General features: G+C 44.4%; 2 protein-coding genes across 2 annotated transcripts; both read left to right on the forward strand.

Annotated features, from left to right (window-relative positions):
- Nucleotides 1-1,949: 1,949 nt before the first annotated feature.
- Nucleotides 1,950-4,185, forward strand: LOC114428080 (interferon-inducible GTPase 5-like). The gene is made up of 3 exons (XM_028396408.1): nucleotides 1,950-1,999; nucleotides 2,185-2,752; nucleotides 3,090-4,185. The coding sequence occupies exons 2-3, from the start codon at nucleotides 2,191-2,193 to the stop codon at nucleotides 3,734-3,736; spliced, it is 1,209 nt and encodes a 402-aa protein (XP_028252209.1). The 5' UTR covers nucleotides 1,950-1,999; nucleotides 2,185-2,190; the 3' UTR covers nucleotides 3,737-4,185.
- Nucleotides 4,186-5,195: 1,010 nt separating this feature from the next.
- On the forward strand, nucleotides 5,196-9,189 carry LOC114427837 (interferon-inducible GTPase 5-like). Its single transcript, XM_028396046.1, has 4 exons — nucleotides 5,196-5,202; nucleotides 6,392-6,636; nucleotides 7,340-7,622; nucleotides 8,552-9,189. Exons 1-4 carry the CDS (start codon nucleotides 5,196-5,198, stop codon nucleotides 9,187-9,189), a joined length of 1,173 nt encoding a protein of 390 aa, XP_028251847.1.
- The last annotated feature ends 12,697 nt before the right edge of the window (nucleotides 9,190-21,886 follow it).

Raw genomic sequence — 21,886 nt, forward strand, 5'->3', positions numbered from 1 at the left:
TGCTAGACTGCTGCTCTGCCTTTTTCACCATATTGCAACACAACCACGACATGACACACACACACAAAGCAGTGTTTCCCCATCCTTGAAATTAGGGAGCAGCCAACCCCTCCAACTTACCTTATTTACCTTATTTACCTTATTTGCACGATGACATGTGGTTTCTGTCTCTACATGGTGGTGTTTTTATAATTCACTGCTGCTGTCTGCACACATGGGCCCGGTGCGCATATACACAGATTGTCATTTTAATGTGTTTAATTTGTTTGGCTCTCAGCATATCACTAAAACAATATATATACAAAGCATAAACCAGTAAACTGAACATGATTATTGATGAGTTACATTTTTCCAGCAGGTACCAGAGAAACAGTACCATTGCACCCATGATTATTAGACCAGAATCTTGCATGTGCGTGTGAGATGAAATCAAACGTTGACCACAAAACAAGTCTTAATTGAGAAGAAACAAAAAGATTCTTCATTCTTTGGTGTCCTTTCAAAGCTCAGTAAAGCTGGATGTTGTATATAGCATCTCTCCACTGTATACTTCTTGTAAATCATGTCATGCCTTAAGAACTGTTCCTGTTGCCTTTCCACCACATCCAACCAGTTTGACCGTTAACACAGAACCTCCGCTCACTAGACATGGTCTCCACTTTCTCAGGTCATCTTTGCATGCCTGTCTGCACAAATGCACTGAGTTTCTGTGTGTCTGATAATCTGTGGTAAGATTACATGTTAGATTGAAAAAAGATTACAGATGTGTTCCCTTTTTGACTGTCATGACATTAATAAATACAAATAAAAAGAGATGTGCATCATTTGATTATTTGTTGATATCATTATTATTAGCCATGCACAAACTTACACTAACAGCAGCAAGACCCAGAAGCAGACTGACAGCTTAGGTTGAGGGTTTCTTTAATGAACTAAACGACAGCAGAGGAGGCAGTTGTGGGCAGGAGAGGGAGTCCAGATGAGGTCCAGGTGTACCAGCAGCCAGCACCCAGGAAACCACGCCCAGCCACTCTGAAACAAAAACACCTCTCACCGAGAGGAAGAGCATAGATAGCAGGCATAGGCATAAGGCCATAAACACAAGATCAAAACATAACTCCAGTACAGTTATGTAGTGGATGAGCAGTGTGCTGTAATGAAAAACAGTTCTTCTGTATAGTCTTCACGGATAGTGAGTCAAGGTTAATGAGTTTGAGGGGGATCAATTTATTAATTGTAACATTTCTAACACCACCACACATAGGTGAGAGAGAGACAGAGACCGGGAAACTGAAGTAAACACTCTAAGTTCAGTTCAGTCATACAAAGAGTCTGTGTTTCACAAAGTGGTCAAACCTGTACCATCAAATCAAAGAAGCCATGAGCAGGAACAAGGGAAACATCACCACACCTTTGACTTTATGTAACAATCATTATCAGATTAGAATTTTCTAACAGATGTTAAAAAGTCACCCTAAAAACTACATGCCAATGCATCAACATTTGAATAAATCATTCATATAACTGTTCAGGTTATATACATATAAAATACATAAAAAGACATTTAAACAAGATGGCAGGAGCAAGGTGAAGTCAGGACAAAGGAGATTCATGTTGGCAGGTCTGATTATTTATAAGCCGTGGGCAGCTTATAAATTGTCCAAGTGGAGGACAAGACAGACCATGAATGATTTTAAACATTAAAACATAAAAATGTTTTACCCATAGCGTGCATAAAGCCCTTTACAGACTCAAACTCTCCCCGCCTACACACCTACAGTGAATACTTGCAGCTCCGCCCTGTGTACTTCCTGGGAATGACATGTATTACAGGTTTACCTTGAAATGAAGACAACTGATTGGTTTATACTGAGTCACCTAAAGTGTTTTGATAGGTCAATGACAGCTGATGACAGCCTAGTGCTTTGTCTAACAAATATCAGTGTAGATTAAGGTGTTGTTGCTGCTCACTCAGTGGTTGTTTGAGCAGGACTCCAGTGTAAGTACCTGCTAATATTCTGATTTATCCTTTTGATGGTGCTGTATGTAACTAAGTAGAACTCGCTTTACTATGATTATTACTTAGATTATTCCTAAATCAGGTAGAATAGGTGGAGATTTTTAAATATGATGATCATCTGTTGATTCTTTTTTCAAATTCTAACTTCCTATACTTTCCTTCAGTTGCCAATGGCTGGTCTACCTTCTTCTGAGCCACTCGCAGAAGTAATTAAAGAAGTACTCCAGAACAGTGATCAAACCCTGGCTGTAGAAAAGATCAATGAGTTTTTAGACAAGCAGAACAACATTCCACTCAACATCGCTGTCACTGGAGAGTCTGGCTCTGGTAAATCCACCTTTGTTAATGCCTTCAGAGGCATAAACAATGGAGATGATGGAGCTGCACCCACTGGTTGTGTAGAAACCACCACAGAGGTTACAGCATACCCTCATCCAAACTATCCTAATGTGGTCTTATGGGATCTCCCTGGTATCGGCACCACCAAGTTTCCAGCTAATAAGTACAAGAAGCATGTTGGACTGGAGAAGTATGACTTCTTCATCATCATCTCAGACACTCGCTTCAGAGAAAATGACGTCAGACTGGCTAAGAAGATCAGGAAGATGAAGAAGAAGTTCTACTTTGTCCGCTCAAAGATCGACAGGGATTTACAAAGTGAAGAAATTACGTGCAAGAGTAACTTTGACAGAGAGAAGACTTTAACCAAAATCAGGGACAACTGCATTCAAGGTTAGTTCACACTGAGGACATGTTCCCACCTGTGATGGTGTTCGCCATCATGCTCACACAACCCTAGCTTCCAGACTGCACACACTCACACAGTCTAATGTTGTGATCTTACAGATCTTACTAGAAGCAAATTTAATGTTGAGTTTCTATAGTCACAAACACTCTTTCTCATATGACATAATATTAAATACAATTTCCTTTTTTCATTCTGACCATTATGATGGTGTATTAAGGCCAGATGTCTTTACTAAGATTTGGTCCTTAAGTCCTTTTTAATGAGCACAGTGACCACAAACAGACTGATTTAATTTTATTTTTCTTTTCTTTTCTAACACAGGTCTTCAGAAAGAAGGCTTTGAGTCTCCACAGGTCTTCCTGGGGTCCAGCTTTAACCTCCATGACTTTGACTTCCCTCAGCTACAGGAGACATTAGAGACAGAACTTCCTGAACACAAAAAGGATGCTCTCCTGAGAACCACACCCATCACCAGCCTGGAGATCATCAAGAAAAAAAAAAACGCTTTTAAGTCCAAAATAAAATACTATGCTGCTGCCTCTGCAGTAGGAGCAGCTGTTCCTGTTCCTGGTCTTTCTATTGCTGTTGATGTAGGCATACTTATTGCTGCTATCACGCAGTACGTGGTTGGGTTTGGTCTCGATGTCTCAACGCTGCAGAGACTTGCTGCAAGGATAAATGTTCCTTTTAAGGATCTGATGTCTGTCACAGTTTCACCGCTGGCTGCAAAAAGAGTAACCCGAGACCTTGTCGTGAGGGTGCTGTCTTCACTAGCAGGCACGGCTGCACTGATGGCAACAGAGGAAGGCTCCAGATTAATTCCAATTCTCGGAATCCCAGTATCAATGGGCGTCTCTTTTATCACAACCTACAAAGGTCTGAATCATATCCTCGACATGCTCACTGAAGATTCAGAGAGAGTCTTTAAAAGGGCTTTGACACCTCAGAGTGATGCATCATATTCGTAAACAATATGCTGATATAGATATTCAGTGTGTTAAGGCTTCCTGCTTTCTGTCCAGGTTTTTTCCATTATGTCACACAATCACTGTAAAAAGTCTGGAGGTGTGGAGTTTCAGTACATTACAGCAGATGATGTTAGTAGGAGCTACTTTGCCAATTTGTTTATTGGAATAATTTGTTTATTTTTGGGTTAGTTAGTTAGTGGGTATTATTTCGCATGTTTATTTAATGTAAATTAGTTATTGATTTAGTTTAATTTATTGTTGCAATTTAGTGTCACTAGGGGGCACCAAGGTTATATTTATTAGGTAAGCAGGTAGACACAGGTAGACCAGAATGCCCTGGGTGGGCTAATGGTTTTTTACCAGCGCAAGAGACACAGCAGGGACAAGTTTGTCTGGTTGTCTGCCTGAACACGGACTAAATAAACCTGCCATCAAAATGATTTTTTGGAATGGACATTGAGTTTTTTCTGCCAAATCCCCACGGTGCATATGAGTGATTGTTTGATTTTAGTTGATCGGTTTTGTTTAGTTAGAGTTTCAAATATTTTCGACAAATAGTCACTACAATGTTAGTAATATGTAACATCCACCAACCACAGCCATAATAACCCAGATAATCTCTTTGTTCTGTTCTTGTACGTTTGATTTATGTCCCCCTCTCTTGTATAAATAAATATGATTCTCCTGTGTAGGTATAAAGTAGTCACATTAGTGCACATGATTTTTTTTCACAAGACATAATTCACTGATGTACTGTGTTACTGAGTCTGTCTGACGCCTGTAAGACTAATTGTGATTAATGTTTGCTGCCCTCTAGTGGTCGTGGTGAGGAAAAAGAACAGATGAAATGATTGCCGATTTGTAATTATTAAAACAATGAACAGCATTGTTTTAATCCTTCTTCTCTGCCATTTCTTCTTTAACCAAAAACAATGTTTGGAATTTCAGGTAGGTACCACTCAGCTGGCTTATCTTAACAGAGGGGAGTGCCAATCAATTGGCACCCCCTGCTTGTGTTGTCCTGCAGACTGTCTGGGATGGAATGATGTTAACCACAGTATAAAATTGTCTGTCTGTGCTCACCAGAAGGAATTTCAGGTAGGTACCACTCACCACTGTATTATTATACTGAGTGTCTGATTATAACTTATGTGGCCAGTCAGGTGCTTTTAGTGAACACTAAAAGTGAAGCAAATAGTAAATCCTCTATTAGTTACACTGAACTACGTCCTCAATAGAAACAGAAGCTCTGACGGCTCTGCACACCTGTTCATGAGTGTAACGCACACACCTGCAACAGACCCACTGATAATGACGCTGGTCATTTGACACGTCACAGTCTGGGTGCATAGAGCCTGACAGTCACCTCCTTCCTGCTGCCACACTAAACTACTTTTCATCTGTACTACACACAGCAGCATGAACACAGCTAAGAAGCCATCGGCCACACTTCAGAACCATGGAGGGTGAACAGCGAGCACACAACCACAGCAAACCAGCACTATGATCAAATATCAAATATCTTACACTATGATGACGGCTGAGTTGGTAAATACACAGATAATTCAGCATCACGACTTTTCTCAGATACACATTAACACAGACTGCAAACAGCAGCAGCAGCAGCAGAGTGAAACCAGTCAGCACGACAGTTCTGTTCTATCCTCAGGGACAGGCAGAGAAACACCATTGAACTGTGCCTGTGATTTAAATCTTAAACTTATTGTGGCTTGTTGAGCTCCTGCACTTTTGTCAAAAACACAATTTCACTTGTCAAATTGTATGTTTTAATTGTCACATTTTGTAATTGTTTTATTGACATGTGCTGCTGACCTATCATTTTATATATATTTTATCAGGTTAAATAAAGGTTGATAGAGACAGCTATGGCATAATATTTGTGAATTTATTGTGAGCGCAGGCGAATAAAAACTCCAAGCATGTCAATTATATGTTGAGGAGAAAATGTAATACTGTAAGGAAAAAATATTTTCGAGCACACAATAACTGAATTTGAGCAGACAAAAACATGTTTCCTTTGCTCAAATAAAGTGTCATCTACACACAAAATTACATATTTCCTTCAGTTTCAGGTTCTTTCTCCTCGCCTTGCACTCTCTCTCCACTTCTCCTTATCTGCATGCCCAGTTCAGCCTTCCTGCTTGCACAACTATTACACACATGCCAGAATTCTGATACACCAGTTTGACATTCATGCTGCCATTCATGGAAGAAAAAGCTGCCTGTGTTTGTAAGTGATATATGTATGCCCAGCTGATGACTACCTGGAGGTCTTTATGTCAACTTTCTTCTTTTAGAATACTCAAACTCTTCCTCAGTCTCAAATATGCAGTGAATACTTTACATACATTCTTGTAAATCAGGTGATTAGGTATTTAGTTTAGGCTGTTTGCCCTCTGATGACCGTATAAAGTTGTCCAGTAGTTGAACTCATACAGCTTACTGTAACTCTTTTAAAAATCACAAACGTCTCTGCTCAGTCTGTTTTAACAGGACTCCTGTGTAAGTATCTGCCAAAATTCTACTTCCGTTTAATCTTATGTAGTTGAAATTATGTACTCAGATTACTACTGACATGGATTTTGTCTGTGGCAGGTAAGATAGTAAGACAGTGAGAACATCATCCATTAACAGAAGAAATTAAAGAAGCCCTGCAGAACAATGAGCAAAACCTAGCTGTAGAAAAGATAAATGCATTTTTGGAGGAGCTGAACAACATTTCACTCAACATCGCTGTCACTAGAGAATGTGGCTCTGGTAAATCCACCTTTGTTAATGCCTTCAGAGGCATAAAAAATGGAGATGAGGGAGCTGCTCCCACTGGTTGTGTAGAAACCACCACAGAGGTTACAGCATACCACTATCCAAACTATCCTAATGTGGTCTTATGGGATCTCCCTGGTATCGGCACCACCAAGTTTCCAGCTAATAAGTACAAGAAGCATGTTGGACTGAAGAAGTTTGACTTCTTCATCATCATCTCAGACAGTCGCTTCAGAGAAAACGATGTCAAACTTCTACTTTGTCCGCTCAAAGATCGACAGTGATTTATATAATGAAAAAAAGAATCAGAGAGAGTTCGACAGAGAGAAGACTCTGATAAAAATCAAGGAGAACTGCATTCAAGGTAAGAGTGCACCAATATTCAATGTTACCCTATTACAATGTTTTTTACAATTTGTTTTCCTTTGACACAACCCTCCCTTCTGTAGCCTACTTCTTGTAAATCAGGTGTTTTACAAACATCACCTCCTACTTGAGAACTGATTGGCTTAGACTATGCCACCTGAAGCGTTTTCATTGGTCACTGCATTGTGATAAAATCCTATAACAGGTAGTTGATCTGACCTGCATAAACCTCATTGGAACTTATTTCATAAGGGAAATGTCTGTATGAGTAAGTATCTGCTAATATTGCAATTTATTCTTTAATAATGTATCAACAGTGTTGAGGTAACTGGTAAATCCACCTTTGTTAATGCCTTCAGAGGCCTAAAACGTGGAGATAAGGGAGCTGCACCTACTGGTTGTAATGAAACCACCACAGAGATTACAGCATATCCCCATCCAAACTATCCTAAGGTGATCCTATGGGATCTCCCTGGAGTTGGCACCCCCAGGTTTCGAGCTGATAAGTACCTGGACAATGTTGGACTGGACAAGTTTGACTTCTTCATCATCATCTCAGCCACTCGTTTCACAGAAAACAATGTGAAACTCGCTCGGGAGATTCAGAAGATGAAGAAGAAGTTCTACTTTGTCCGCTGCAAGATTGACAGTGATTTATATAATGAAGAGCAGGATTTCAAGACCAAGTTTGACAGAGAGAAGACTCTGATGGAAATCAGACAAAACTGCATTCAAAGTAAGTTTCTGAATTAATATTGAATGTTATCCTCTTACAGTGTTAAAATGCAGTTGCATAGGTGTCATTTACAAAGAGTTTGGGCTGGCGCACATATCACAGATGAGTAGCAGCCAGCGGCCAACACGTTTGCTAATGTTCAGGTTAATACTATAGGAGTATTGTGGCCTTAGAGGCCAACAAGAAGCAGATTAGTGTGCACTGGCAGTGTCAGAACATAAATGCAGGCATGCATACACTTTTTTATTATCCCTAAGCATGGAGGGGTAGGCTGGTGCAGCATCACAGTGTGACAGATATGGCACACTGGTAGTGCCAGAACTGACTGTTGTGTTCTGGTATTGCTGCTACAGCGGCTATACTTCAAAATAGAGACACAATTTAAGACCCGTGTTTATATGTATGTAAAAACAAAAAAAACATTAAAAAAAGCTGTGATTATATTATATTTCAGACATCATGTTCCTGCAAATGAGGAGCCACACAGAATAAAATGCAGGGGTTGCAGCCCCCTAATGTCCCCTCGTGGCACAAACTTCTTTTCATAATTTCGTCCTTTTCTTTTGTATTACATATTTTAACTGTTTTGAAATGTTGAGCTGACCAAACGATAGTTATTCATTTTGTCAGAATTCAGATTTTACTTTATTATCTATACATATTGCATCTATTTTAAATACAGTTGTAGTGTTCATCAGAATATTTGTGTGTTTTCATAAAATTAAAAAAATAAGTTTGACAGAAAGAGTTATTTGATCTATATCCTGATATGTATCATAAAAAAAAACAATCCTCAAGTCCAGTTGCCTCGATTTAAATCACTTTCCTCATTTTAGCACACATTAATTACTGTACATTGTTTACAGATAATCTGGTGAGTTGACTTAAGAGTTATATTAACTCTGAAACATTTTGTATACTACAAACAGATCTTAAAGCTGAAGGCCTTACGTCCCCAGAGGTCTTCCTGGTGTCCAGCTTTAAACTCGGTAAGTTCGACTTCCCTCTGTTACAGAAGACATTAGAGAGACAAATTCCCAGACACAAGAGGGACGCTCTGCTGTTTGCCATGCCCACCATCAACTCGGAGATCATCACGAAAAAGAAAGAAGTTTTCCAGTCCAGCATTAAATACCATGCCCTGGTATCTGCAGCAATAGCAGCTGTTCCTGTTCCTGACCTGTCTTTTGCTGTTGATCTAACTCTACTGCTTAGAGTTCTCAAAGAGTATATACTTGAGCTTGGTCTTGATAAGTCGTCACTGGAAAGACTTGCTGCCAGCTCAGATGTGCCATATGATGATTTGAGATCTGTCATTAAATCACCACTGGCTGCAGAAAAAATAACCTGTGAGCTCATCCTGAAGGCGTTGACCGCATTAGCAGGCACAGCTGTGCTCATGGCAGCAGAGGAAGGGTCCAGATTCATTCCAATATTTGGAATTCCAGTAGCAATGGGCCTCTCTTTCACCACAACCTACAGAGCTCTGAATCATTTCCTGGATGTGCTTGCTGAAGATGCACAGAGAGTCTTTATAAAGGCTCTGGGTGTGGACACCTCAGTGTGATGCATCATACGGTTTCTAACTGAATACCAGCTGCGAATTTAGTCAAATATAGTTTTTTTTTAAAAAATAAAAACTATATTTGACTTGATTTGAAATAAAGATTAATCACTTTATTATGGCCTCAATCAGTCTCATTTATGTTATTAGTGCAGGACAGGAAATTTGAGAAAAATAAGATATTATTGTGTAAATGTTATAAAATGCTTATTATTGCGATTGTATTGTATAGTTACAATTGTAATTGTAATCATTTACGTAGGTGTATAGCATGTTAGAATCACTGCATTTATTTTGTTGCACACTGCAAGTTTCACCTCACTATTTCAGATTTGTTGGGGCCTCAGTCCTCTTTCTGTTCATGCCAGATCCTCTAGAGCTCTCACACCGCAAGTGCACTGAACTCTGGGTAGTTTTCACTTGAAGCAAAATATCTACTGTAATGCTTGTTAAATTATTACATGTCCATCCATCCATCATCCATTAACTTGCTTCGTCCTGCAGTGCAGGGTCACGTGGAGCCTATCCCAGCTAACTATAGGTGAGAGGCATGCAGACAAACAACCCACACACTCGCAATTTAGAGTGACCAATTGACCTAGCATCTTTAGAATGTAGGCACAGGGAGAACACAGTGGAAAGATTTACATTATTTATTGCCATAGTTATTTTTTATTGGGTGTCTAAATAACTTGTTTATAAAATGTAAATTACATTTATATAATTCGAATTATGCATTTATAATAGTAATAATTATAATAATTATTATATTTTATATAATTATTGTTTATTGCCATTGCCACGACCACGACCTGCTGCTGCCATGCTTTGTTTGTTTTCACCGACTACAGTCACTACGGCAAGTAAAGAAGGTTATAATACAGTGAAAAAGTCAAAGTGGACCCAGTGCACGTTCACAATGTTCACAATGCGCTGATTAGGTGAACCATACTGCAGACTTTTTTAGCAAACTTTCTAGGTTCGTTTTAAATGGGGTCTGGGTACGGTTGGAGCATTCACACAAAAAATGTGTCATTGATCTGAATTTGAGTTCGAAATACACCATATCTATCCATCCATCCATCCATCTTCTACCGCTTATCCGGGGCCGGGTCGCGGGGGCAGCAGTCTAAGCAGGGACACCCAAACTTCCCTCTCACCAGACACTTCCTCCAGCTCCTCTGGGGGAATCCCGAGGCGTTCCCAGGCCAGCCGAGAGACATAGTCTCTCCACCGCGTCCTGGGTCTTCCCCGGGGCCTCCTCCCAGTGGGACATGCCCGGAACACCTCCCCAGGGAGGCGTCCAGGAGGCATCCGAACCAGATGCCCGAGCCACCTCAGCTGGCTCCTTTCGATGTGGAGGAGCAGCGGCTCTACTCCGAGCTCCTCTCGGGTGACTGAGCTTCTCACCCTATCTCTAAGGGAGCGCCCAGCCACCCTTCGAAGGAAACTCATTTCGGCCGCCTGTATTCGCGATCTCATTCTTTCGGTCACTACCCAAAGCTCATGACCATAGGTGAAGGTAGGAACGTAGATTGACCGGTAAATCGAGAGCCTCGCCTTCCGGCTCAGCTCCTTCTTCACCACAACAGACCGGTACAGCGACCGCATTACTGCGGAAGCTGCACCGATCCGTCTGTCAATCTCCCGCTCCATTTTCCCCTCACTCGTGAACGAGACCCCGAGATACACAAACTCCTCCACTTGGGGCAGGAGCTCTCCTCCGACCCAGAGAGGACAGACTACCTTTTTCCGGTCGAGAACCATGGCCTCAGACTTGGAGGTGCTGATTCTCATCCCAGCCGCTTCACACTCGGCTGCAAACCGTCCCAGTGCACACTGGAGGTCCCGGCTCGATGAAGCCAACAGGACAACATCATCTGCAAAAAGCAGAGATGAAATCCTATGGTTCCCGAACCAGATCCCCTCCGGTCCCTCGCTGCGCCTAGAAATTCTGTCCATAAAAATTATGAACAGAACCGGTGACAAAGGGCAGCCCTGCCGGAGTCCAACATGCACTGGGAACAGGTCTGACTTACTGCCGGCAATACGAACCAAACTCCTGCTCCGGCCATACAGGGACCTAACGGCCCTCAACAGAGGGCCACGGACCCCATACTCCCAGAGCACCTCCCACAAGATGCCGCGAGGGACACGGTCGAACGCCTTCTCCAAGTCCACAAAACACATGTGGACTGGTTGGGCGAACTCCCATGAACCCTCCAGCACCCTGCGGAGGGTATAGAGCTGGTCCAGTGTTCCGCGGCCAGGACGAAAACCACATTGCTCCTCCTTAATCCGAGGTTCGACTATAGGCCTAATTCTCCTCTCCAGTACCCTGGCGTAGACTTTCCCAGGGAGGCTGAGGAGTGTGATCCCCCTGTAGTTGGAGCACACCCTCCGGTCCCCCTTTTTAAAAAGAGGGACCACCACCCCGGTCTGCCAGTCCAGCGGCACTGCCCCCGATTGCCACGCGATGTTGCAGAGGCGTGTCAACCAAGACAGCCCCACAACATCCAGAGACTTAAGGTACCCAGGGCGAATCTCATCCATCCCCGGTGCCTTGCCGCCGGGGAGCTTTTTGACTACCTCGGCAACTTCAGCACAGGTGATGAACGAGTCCACCACTGAGTCATCAGCCTCCGCTTCCATAATGGAAGGCGTGTTGGTGGGATTGAGGAGGCCCTCAAAATACTCTTTCCACCGTCCAACCACCCCCTCAGTCGAGGTCAACAGCTCCCCACCTCCACTGAATACAGTGTTGGCAGAGTACTGCTTCCCCCTCCTGAGGCGCCGGACGGTTTGCCAGAATCTCTTTGAGGCTGACCGATAGTCCTCCTCCATGGCCTCCCCGAACTCCTCCCAGGCCCGAGTTTTTGCCTCTACAACTGCCCTTGCTGCAGCACGCTTGGCCTGCCGATACCTATCAGCTGCTTCAGGAGTCCCACAAGCCAACCAGGCCCGATAGGACTCCTTCTTCAGCTTGACGGCATCCCTGACCTCCGGTGTCCACCACCGGGTCCGGGGATTGCCGCCACGACAGGCACCAGAGGCCTTGCGGCCGCAGCTTCGGACTGCTGCATCGACAATGGAGGTGGAAAACATAGTCCACTCCGACTCAATGTCTCCAGCCTCCCTCGGAATCTGGGTGAAGCTCTCCCGGAGGTGGGAGTTGAAGATCTCCCTAGCGGAGGGTTCGGCCAAACGCTCCCAGCAGACCCGCACAGTACGTTTGGGCCTGCCGGACCCGTCCAGCCTCTTCCCCCGCCAACGGATCCAACTCACCACCAGGTAGTGATCAGTTGACAGCTCAGCCCCTCTCTTCACCCGAGTGTCCAAAACACAAGGTCGAAGGTCGGCTGACACGATTACAAAATCGATCATCGACCTCCGGCCTAGGGTGTCCTGGTGCCAGGTGCACCGATGGACAACCTTGTGCTCGAACATGGTGTTCGTTATGGACAAACAATGCCCAGCACAGAAGTCCAATAACAAAACACCACTCGGGTTCAGATCGGGGAGGCCGTTCCTCCCAATCACGCCTCTCCAGGTGTTACTGTCACTGCCCACGTGGGCGTTGAAGTCTCCCAGCAAGATGACAGAGTCCCCGGTTGGGGTGCCATCCAGCACCCCTCCCAGAGACTGTAAGAAGTTCAAGTACTCTACACTGCTGTTCGGCGCATACGCCGAAACCACAGTGAGAGACCTCTCCCCAACCCGGAGGCGCAGGGAGGCGACCCTCTCACATACTGGGGAAAACTCCAACACATGGCAGCTAAGCTGTGGGGCTATAAGCAAGCCCACACCAGCCCGCCGCCTCTCACCATGGGCAACTCCAGAATAGAAGAGAGTCCAACCCCTCTCAAGGAGTTGAGTTCCAGAACCCAAGCTGTGCGTGGAGGCGAGCCCGACTATATCTAGTCGGTACCGCTCGGCCTCCCGCACAAGCTCAGGCTCCTTCCCCCCCAGCGAGGTGACATTCCATGTCCCCAGAGCCAGTTTCTGTGTCCGGTGATCAGGTCGCCGAGGCCCCCGCCTTCGACTGCCACCCAATCCACTCTGCACCGGCCCCTTACGGTTCCTCCCACCGGTGGTGGGCCCATGGGAGGTCGGCCCCACGTCGCTCCTTCGGGCTAAGCCCGGCCGGGCCTGGTGGGGAAAGGCCCGGCCACCAGGCGCTCGCATTCGAGCCCCAACCCCGGGCCTGGCTCCAGGGTGGGGCCCCGGCTGCGCCATACCGGGCGACGTCACGGTCCTTGATTTTGCTTGCCTCATAAGGGGGTTTTTGGACCGCTCTTAGTCTGGCCCATCACCCAGGACCTGTTTGCCTTGGGAGACCCTGCTGGGGGCATTAAGCCCCCGACAACATAGCTCCTAGGATCATCTGGGCACTCAAACCCCTCCACCACAGTAAGGTGGCGGTCCATGGAGGGGTACACCATATCTATGGTCTTTATATGCACAAGTAGTTGGAGGTCAACACTGAGAGAATGTGAGGGCATTCCCCCTTTTGGAAAAAAAAGGAAGCACAATGCCATTATTGCAATTACTGCCAGGGAATGGCGTAACATGTGAACTTAAAGTGGAGAACTTCACTACATTAAAGTCAATGACAAAACACCAACACTTTATCACGTACATATCCAACAGCAACAAAGCCACACTGCCATCAGTCTTGCATCCGTTTTCTTCTTTCAGCTATCACAACAAGTGTAACATTGTCCAATATTTACTATAGTTTGGTCACTTTCTAGCTTCCTGTTCTTTGTTTGCCACACATGTTCCTCTTCACTGGCGCTGCCATAACCTCCACTCAGATAATAACAGGCTAGATCTATCTTAACAGTTTGCTGGTGGTTAGCTCCTCCTTTGAGCAGCTCTAATATAGATATATGCCACAAAGCATGTCATATTTAGTTTCTGTGTGTCCTGTGTGGATCGGCTTCATACTGTTGAGTTAATATGCCATAAAAATTAATTTGCAGCATTATTTCAAGGGACAAAGAGGCATAGTATTAGTTAAAATATACACATCATTTCCTTAAAGACCCAAATAAGCAACTGACAACTACACAGCAGCACTGTCTGAATCTTCACTTCAGACAGGTCAGCTTTCAGTTTATAAACTACACACATATAAACTACATAAACTTGTGTTTGGACACACAAAGTGATTGTTTGGAGGGTGCAACCCCCATTGAAATACATGGGATCTGCCCTGAGAGGAGTAAAATGAGGATTTTAGGAATGATTCAGCTTGTATAATAATTTCAGCTTTTGTTCAGAGTAATTCAACTCTTGTTCTGCCATTCAGCTTCTATTCATATGCATTCTGATGTGTTTTTTCATATTTTAAGAATTCAAAGCAATCGTTCAAATTCAAAAGCAATGCTTCAGCTCCTGCAATCAAACTTGCATTTTCTTCAGGAAATTATTTTTCTAGTTATTATTTTAATCAATATGCAACATTTATCTTAATATTAAAAATAAACTTTGAATTCATGTGGATGTGAGCAAAATGTTCAACTGTTTGGATATTGTTGACTGTAACAATGTGGTGAGTTTACTGGCCTCCAGTGGTGACTGTGAGAAACTACAACAGATACAAAAAATGTCATATGGACATTTTTTGATCATAGATGTCAAAAAATTATTTTTATAACCATATTTGATTTTTTAATCAAACAATCAATGCACCCTATAACATATTCTAACACTAGGTGAAGTTCTACACTTTCACATTCAGTAGGTACAATTACAACATCTGACTCAGCTCTAACAGTGGAGGTGCTGCAGGATGCTGCATCATGGCTTCAAAGCTGACCTCAACCTGCTGCCCTTAGAGAATACCTCCATCACCTTTCTTCTGGATGAACTGCAGAATGCTGCTGTCAACATATCAGGGTGTCACACTGCAGCCAGGACAAGAGTGAGGATAGAGGCATATATCATGTGTATGAAGCAGTCACATCAATCTATTGCTAATATATTCAATGTCAAATTCAAGTCTTTTCTTCAACTTTCCTGCTCTTTTTATTCTGTTTTCATGACTGAAACTGCAACAATTACTGATGTGATTCCACACAGTGATTTCTCTCAGTTATTCAGCAACTCACTTGTTCAAACTGGACAAATGGCTCAAAATATTTTTGAATAAAACATGACAGCTGTAAGTGCAGGAGGTAACAGATGAGGGTAGGTTTAACCTGGTTGGACTTAAACTTGCTTCTAATACTCGGTGAGAGTGAGAGTGAGAGAGAGCATTCTGCCCAGCAACCACAGCAGCCTCATCAGTGCACCTAAAACACACACAAAGAAACCAACAACAGATAAGAGTCCACAAGGTGGCGACAAGTCACCTCACCACATCCACTGGCATATTCACCGTTGGCGCCCTGTGTTCTTCACGGATGAGAGCAGGTTCACACTGAGCATGTGTTAGACGTGAGTCTGGAGACACCATCGAGAACATTCTGCTGCCTGCAACATCCTCCAGCATTATTACTTATTCATTTTTTGCCTTTCTGGTTTTGGACCTCTACTCATTCTCATAGAAACCTTGAATAAAACTGAACTTGCCTCTCCCTTATTGACTCTCACATTGTTTTGATATTACACAGCACACTCCAATATTGACAGACCTCTGTTTGTCTCCTTCAACTCATGTTGTATCACACTCACTTTCTACCTCAGTTATGTAATGTGTTTTCTGACCAAGTTCTTTCCTTGAGTGTGTTGTCTTGTGTGAGGCATCTCCTCTGTGGCTTCTGATGTAGAGATTCAGGTGAACAGGGAGGTGACACCAGTGGTGTCAGGAGTTTAGCCAAGTGCTTAGCCACATTGTATGTGACTGAGTTTGTGCTGCTGATGATGGGTCTGAGGGGGACTTGTGTATCTTGGGGAGTCCATACAGGCGTGGAGTGGCTTCCCCAGGATACAGTCGGAAGTAGAGCTTGCGGTTGATGATTTGGTCCTTCTCCTACCCACAGCCAGAAAGCCCCCACCTGCTCTTATCCTTTTAAATGGAGAAACTTTTAGCCTTTTAAACCGCTGATTTTTATTGTCCATTTGTAATAAAATTGTATTCTTGGATTTGGAACCTTGTGTCTTGCCTGCCTGGGTACCGAACCTGAGTACGTTTCTCTTTAAAAATTGTGATTTCCTCACTGGAGTACTGGTGTGTCCTCGGGCACTCTCCCGAGGTGGCGTATTTGTCACGTGTTAGTAAGCTGGTCATCTCGCCAGCGTGTCGCCACATTAAGCTGGAAAAACCTTCCCTTAACAGAGGTGGTGGCCTCAGACATCGTCTTTCTACCACTTATAATGCAGTGATTCCATCCATTCCCAGCACATATATTCTTCTCTCACACACATATATTCTTACCTACATCCGTTTCCACTATTCTTTCTCTCTCACTCACATATATTCTTACTCTCACACACATATATGAATGTAAAATAAGAATATATGTATGTGAGAGGGAGAATATATGTATGTGAGAGTGAGAATATGTGTGTGTGAGAGTGTCAGACTGCATTATGTCTTGTACGGCCCCTCATAGCTACCTAGGGGGCATATTGTACAAGGGGCTACGACTCACCACACCCATTGTGCAATAGTAATGTTTCAAAATCCCAGAATTTGTTTACCGTATTATCCAGACTATAAGTCGCACTTTTTTTTCATCCTTTGGCTGGGTATGCGACTTATACTCAGGGGTATACTCAGGTGCGAGTTATCTATGAAAAAATATACAACTAGTTAGCCTTGCATCCTGACGTCCCATTACAAATATAATGGCAGCTGTTCTGTCCCTCTCCTGATGGTTCTCTTCCACCTCCAGCTTGTCCACACTTTGCATTCCAAGCATAGATGACACGCATGTTCACGGAACGTGTGCTTGCAGCTGAGCCTCTGCCTGAACCTCAGACCTCACCTGGCAACAAGGAATTCTATTTTCTGATTGGTCGATATGTTGCTAATTCCAGACAGCTATGTGAGCGCACAGAAGTCTGCCTTTTACTCATCCTGTGAAGTTTGGGTGGGGTCAAATAAAACGTATGAATTCATTTGTTTGATCCTCAGATCACAAACATATTTTTTAGACAGTTCAATTTTCTTAATAAAATATAGCCAGAAAACAATGTGGAATGATTTACAAACATATGAAGTGAAATTTTCAGGAACCTTTTTTGTTGCCTTGGAGAGTCTCCACTGCCACCTGCTGGCTGTTTTAACTTGTGAATCCATCCATTAATGGAATAGATAGCTTTGAATCATGCAACAGGAACATTCACATTTTCTTAAATCAAATTATTCTTACCTATCAGTCGATTTATTAAAAAACTAAGTAAGGTCACTGATAATGGGAAATCATCACTTTTAGTGCAGAAAAAAACAATCAATCATCAGTGTACAGTTTTGTCTGTCCAAGCCATCAATTAAAATGGAAAGTCAACATAGAATTGGAAAGGATGTTTGCATTGGCAAGTAAAGCAGTAAAGCCAATGGAGACAATGTCCTCTCTTCTGTCTCCTGCCAACAAATTTCAGCTTCTTTAGCAATTCAGAGCAGTTTTTAATATGTTAATGTGGAAAAGTGAAATAAGCGATAAGGGCATGCTCTTCATAACATAATGTTGTTGACATAGTGAGGAGTCAAAGCAAATATTCAGACTTTTCCTTCCTTCCACTATTCTGGGCTGTGTTGCATTCCCCGGACTTGTGGAATAGATCATCATTTCACTTCATCACTTCAGTTGTGATGCTTCAAAAGTTTACTAGTAAGATTCTGCTGTGACTTAATATGAAACTATGAAGTTCCCTGTTACTAACAGACATGGTGGATAAATCAACAGGAAGTGTGGAGGTTTTTGCAAATTTGCAGAAATATGAATGCTGAGTATCAGCACTGTGGTGCAGCGGTTAGCCATGTCGCAAAAAGGTTCCCGGTTCAATTCCAGCTGCAGCCTTACTTTGTGGAGTTTGCACATTCTCCCTGTGCCTGTGTGGGTTTTCTCTGGTTTGCTCTGGCCTCCTCCTACATACCAAAGACTTATTAGTTTAATTTAAATTGCCCGTTAGTGTGAATTAAGTTTGTTTGTTCATGTTTGCCCTATTATGGACAGGTGACCTGTAGATAGGTTGATAGGCTGGGATAGGTTCCAGCCCCCCATGACCCTGCACTGCAGGAGGAAGCGGATTCAGGGGAGAGGATGGATGGATGGATGCTGACTATGGTAGAACAATTTGAGGACAGTGTGCAACATTTACACTAAATGGTAGGATTACCACTGCTCCTCCACATCAGGAGTCAGCTGAGGTGGCTCGGGCATCTGTTTCGGATGCCTCCTGGACGCCTCTTTGGGGAGGTGTTCCAGGCATCTGTGTGTGTCCGGTGAGAGGGAAGTCTGGGTGTCCCTGCTTAGACTGCTGCCCCTGCGACCCGGCCCCGGATAAGCGGTTGAAGATGGATGGATGGATTAATACAGGAAGGCAGGCATCTCTGAGGGAAATTTAGGCTCTCAGGAAAATCACAGCTTATCAATTAATTGTTAATCTAACGATAAGGTCATTTAATAAACGATTAATGAATGAATCGATAATTTGCATATACCAGGTTAGTTGTTATGATGTACTTTGGGCTGTATGTTGGTTGTTTTTTGGGTTTGCTCTGCCCCCTGTGGGCAGTTCTTTTCTTTTCAGGATGGTGGGGCATGGTTTCCAGTTGGTTGGAGGCTGGCACACCTCCGCTCCATCTGTGCTCTTTCTCAATATAAGTGTGTGTCTGTCTGGTAACTTTCACTCCACCTAGAAACCACTTTTGTGACGTATTTGCTGTGAATACTTTTTGTGATTCAACTAATGACTCTGTGTTTTTGTTCTTTTTCCCTAGATGCTGTAGCAAACCACTCCAACCAGCCTCCAGCCAGCCACGCCGTTTTTGCGTCACAACATTTTTGCTTAGGATTATTCTCTGTTTTTGGACTTACCTGAGTGTTTTCAATTATTAAAACTTCATTAAATCCTTCCCTCTATGGCAGGGGTGTCCAGACTACGGCCCGCGGGCCAACTGCAGCCCACGGTAGGATTAGACAGCTTCTATCTTAAAATGTGTTATTTTTGGCCCGCCAGCCAAACACAGTAAATCATACAAAATCAACAATTCTTATTTTCATTCTAACTCATTGTGTAACATTTGCATGATTCTCTGAGCAGAACATTATCACTTTCTCTCTGTCTGCATCGTCACAGAGCGTCACAGTGCTGTAGGGCTTGGTTGTTGGTTACAGCTACGCAGAGGGCTCTGATGGTGCAAAACACCAGTTCAGCACTTCGACACAATTCACCCCGAGACTAAACATGCTTCTGCATCTGTACAAGTGAAGTTCTCCAAAACTACGGAGCCCCTCTGTGACATGGTTGAAAAATAAATAAATTGTGGCCACAAATGATGTATAACATGCGCACGAAATATTGTTTTTTTAGTTGTAGTAGTAGTAGCCCTATTATAATTCATGGTCTGGGAGCGGGCTGCCCGGCCAGGGAGCAACCTCCCCATGCAGCAATGAGCATCCCTCCCTGGGGAATGTGCTGAAGCACTGGGGAGCTCCAGGAAGGCAGGGGAGTGGAGCGGAGCTCCCTGCCATAAGAGGAGTCAAAGCAACACGATGGAGAGGAAGAGGGACGCTCATCGCTCCCTGCTGCACGGGAGGCTGCGTCCTGGCCGGGGAGCCTGTTAGTGCCTTTGTACCTGCAGCTGGATAAAAGCAATTCTCCAGAAATGCGAACATTTGTAAACAATTAATTAGTTAGTGTCATGGGAGCAGACTGTCTGTTATAAACTGTGATGTTTTATTGGTGCAGCAATGAGCAGTCCTTCTTTGCTTGTTAACAATATCTGTTGTTATACTGTCAGATGTACAGTGAGTGTAGATGCGGTCATTCAGTACGCATCTGTCGTAAGGCATGTCATTGTCAGGGTTTGTGGATGAGGTGAGGACACAGTTGCAGGACGCAGAGCGGTTAAAATCCAAAAAGTCTTTTATTTAAGGCCAGGAGGGCAAAACAATGCAAAACTAAAAATCACACTCGTCGTGGTCAAAGGGTAAAGTACCAAAATAACTAACTAAAAATCACACTTTGCGTGGCAGGAAAGAACTAAGGAAAAATAGGCACATGGCATAAAAGGCAGGAACGAAAAACATAACAAGAACAAAGAAACTACCTGGAACATAGCATAGCATAGCATGGCATGGCATGAACGTGGCATGAACGTGGCATGAACGAGACATAGACGGACACAAAGCCCACACAGACGAGACGAACTAGCAAGGACAAAGGGGAAGACACAGACTATATACAAAGGGACCAGGGAAGACAACGAGGCACAGGTGACACACATGAGGGCAGGGCTGGTAATCAACAAGGAGGGAAAACCCAGGAGCAAAACTCAAGACAATACACAGGGAGGACAGGACTACCAAAGTAAAACAGGAAACACAAAACAAGACTAGACAACTAGAAACACAAAACAAGACTAGAAACACAAAACAAGACTAGACAACTAGAAACACAAAACAAGACTAGACAACTAGAAACACAAAACAAGACTAGACAACTAGAAACACAAAACACAAACCCAAGGAAACAAAACACCAGAACTACAGGAAAATAACAACCAAACACAGATTAAACTAAAAACCCAAAACAAGGAAAACAAAACCATAAATAAACACCAGGTCATGACAGAACCCCCCCTTCAAGGAACGGCTCCCAGACGTTCCTAAAAACACAAAACAAGGGTCCAAAAAATAAAGACACAGGGAGCTAGAGTTCAAGGTCTCAGAAATGAATCAAAATAACTCAAAGTCCCAGAGTTCATGAAGGCCCCGGCCATGGGCCAACAGGGGCAACGGAGACAAAGGTCCCGTAAAACGAGAGTCTGGGGTGCTTGGGGGGCAGAGTCAGAAATGGAGGGGACAGGGACCCTCCAGGGTCCGGGCGAAAGCCCAGCATGGACAGGGGTGAGGACCCTCCGGGGTCCGGGCGGAAGCACAGCATGGACAGGGGTGAGGACCCTCCGGGGTCCGGGCGGAAGCACAGCATGGACATGGCTGAGGACCCTCCGGGGTCCGGGCGGAAGACCACCAGCGATGGAGACGCGGACCCTCCGGGGTCCGGGCGGAAGACCACCAGCGATGGAGACGCGGACCCTCCGGGGTCCGGGCGGAAGACCACCAGCGATGGAGACGCGGACCCTCCGGGGTCCGGGCGGAAGACCACCAGCGATGGAGACGCGGACCCTCCGGGGTCCGGGCGGAAGACCACCAGCGAGGACGAGGCTGCGGACCCTCCGGGGTCCGGGCAGAACACCAGCGAGGACGAGGCAGCGGACCCTCCGGGGTCCGGGCAGAACACCAGCGAGGACGAGGCAGCGGACCCTCCGGGGTCCGGGCAGAACACCAGCGAGGACGAGGCAGCGGACCCTCCGGGGTCCGGGCAGAACACCAGCGAAGACGAGGCCGCGGACCCTCCAGGGTCCGGGCAGAACACCAGCGAAGACGAAGCAGAAGACCCTCCAGGGTCCGGGCAGAACACCAGCGCCGAAGACGAAGCAGAAGACCCTCCAGGGTCCGGGCAGAACACCAGCGCCGAAGACGAAGCAGAAGACCCTCCAGGGTCCAGACAGGAAGCCAGA

The sequence above is a fragment of the Parambassis ranga genome, chromosome 22, assembly GCF_900634625.1.
Source record: "Parambassis ranga chromosome 22, fParRan2.1, whole genome shotgun sequence".
Lineage (NCBI taxonomy): Eukaryota > Metazoa > Chordata > Actinopteri > Ambassidae > Parambassis > Parambassis ranga.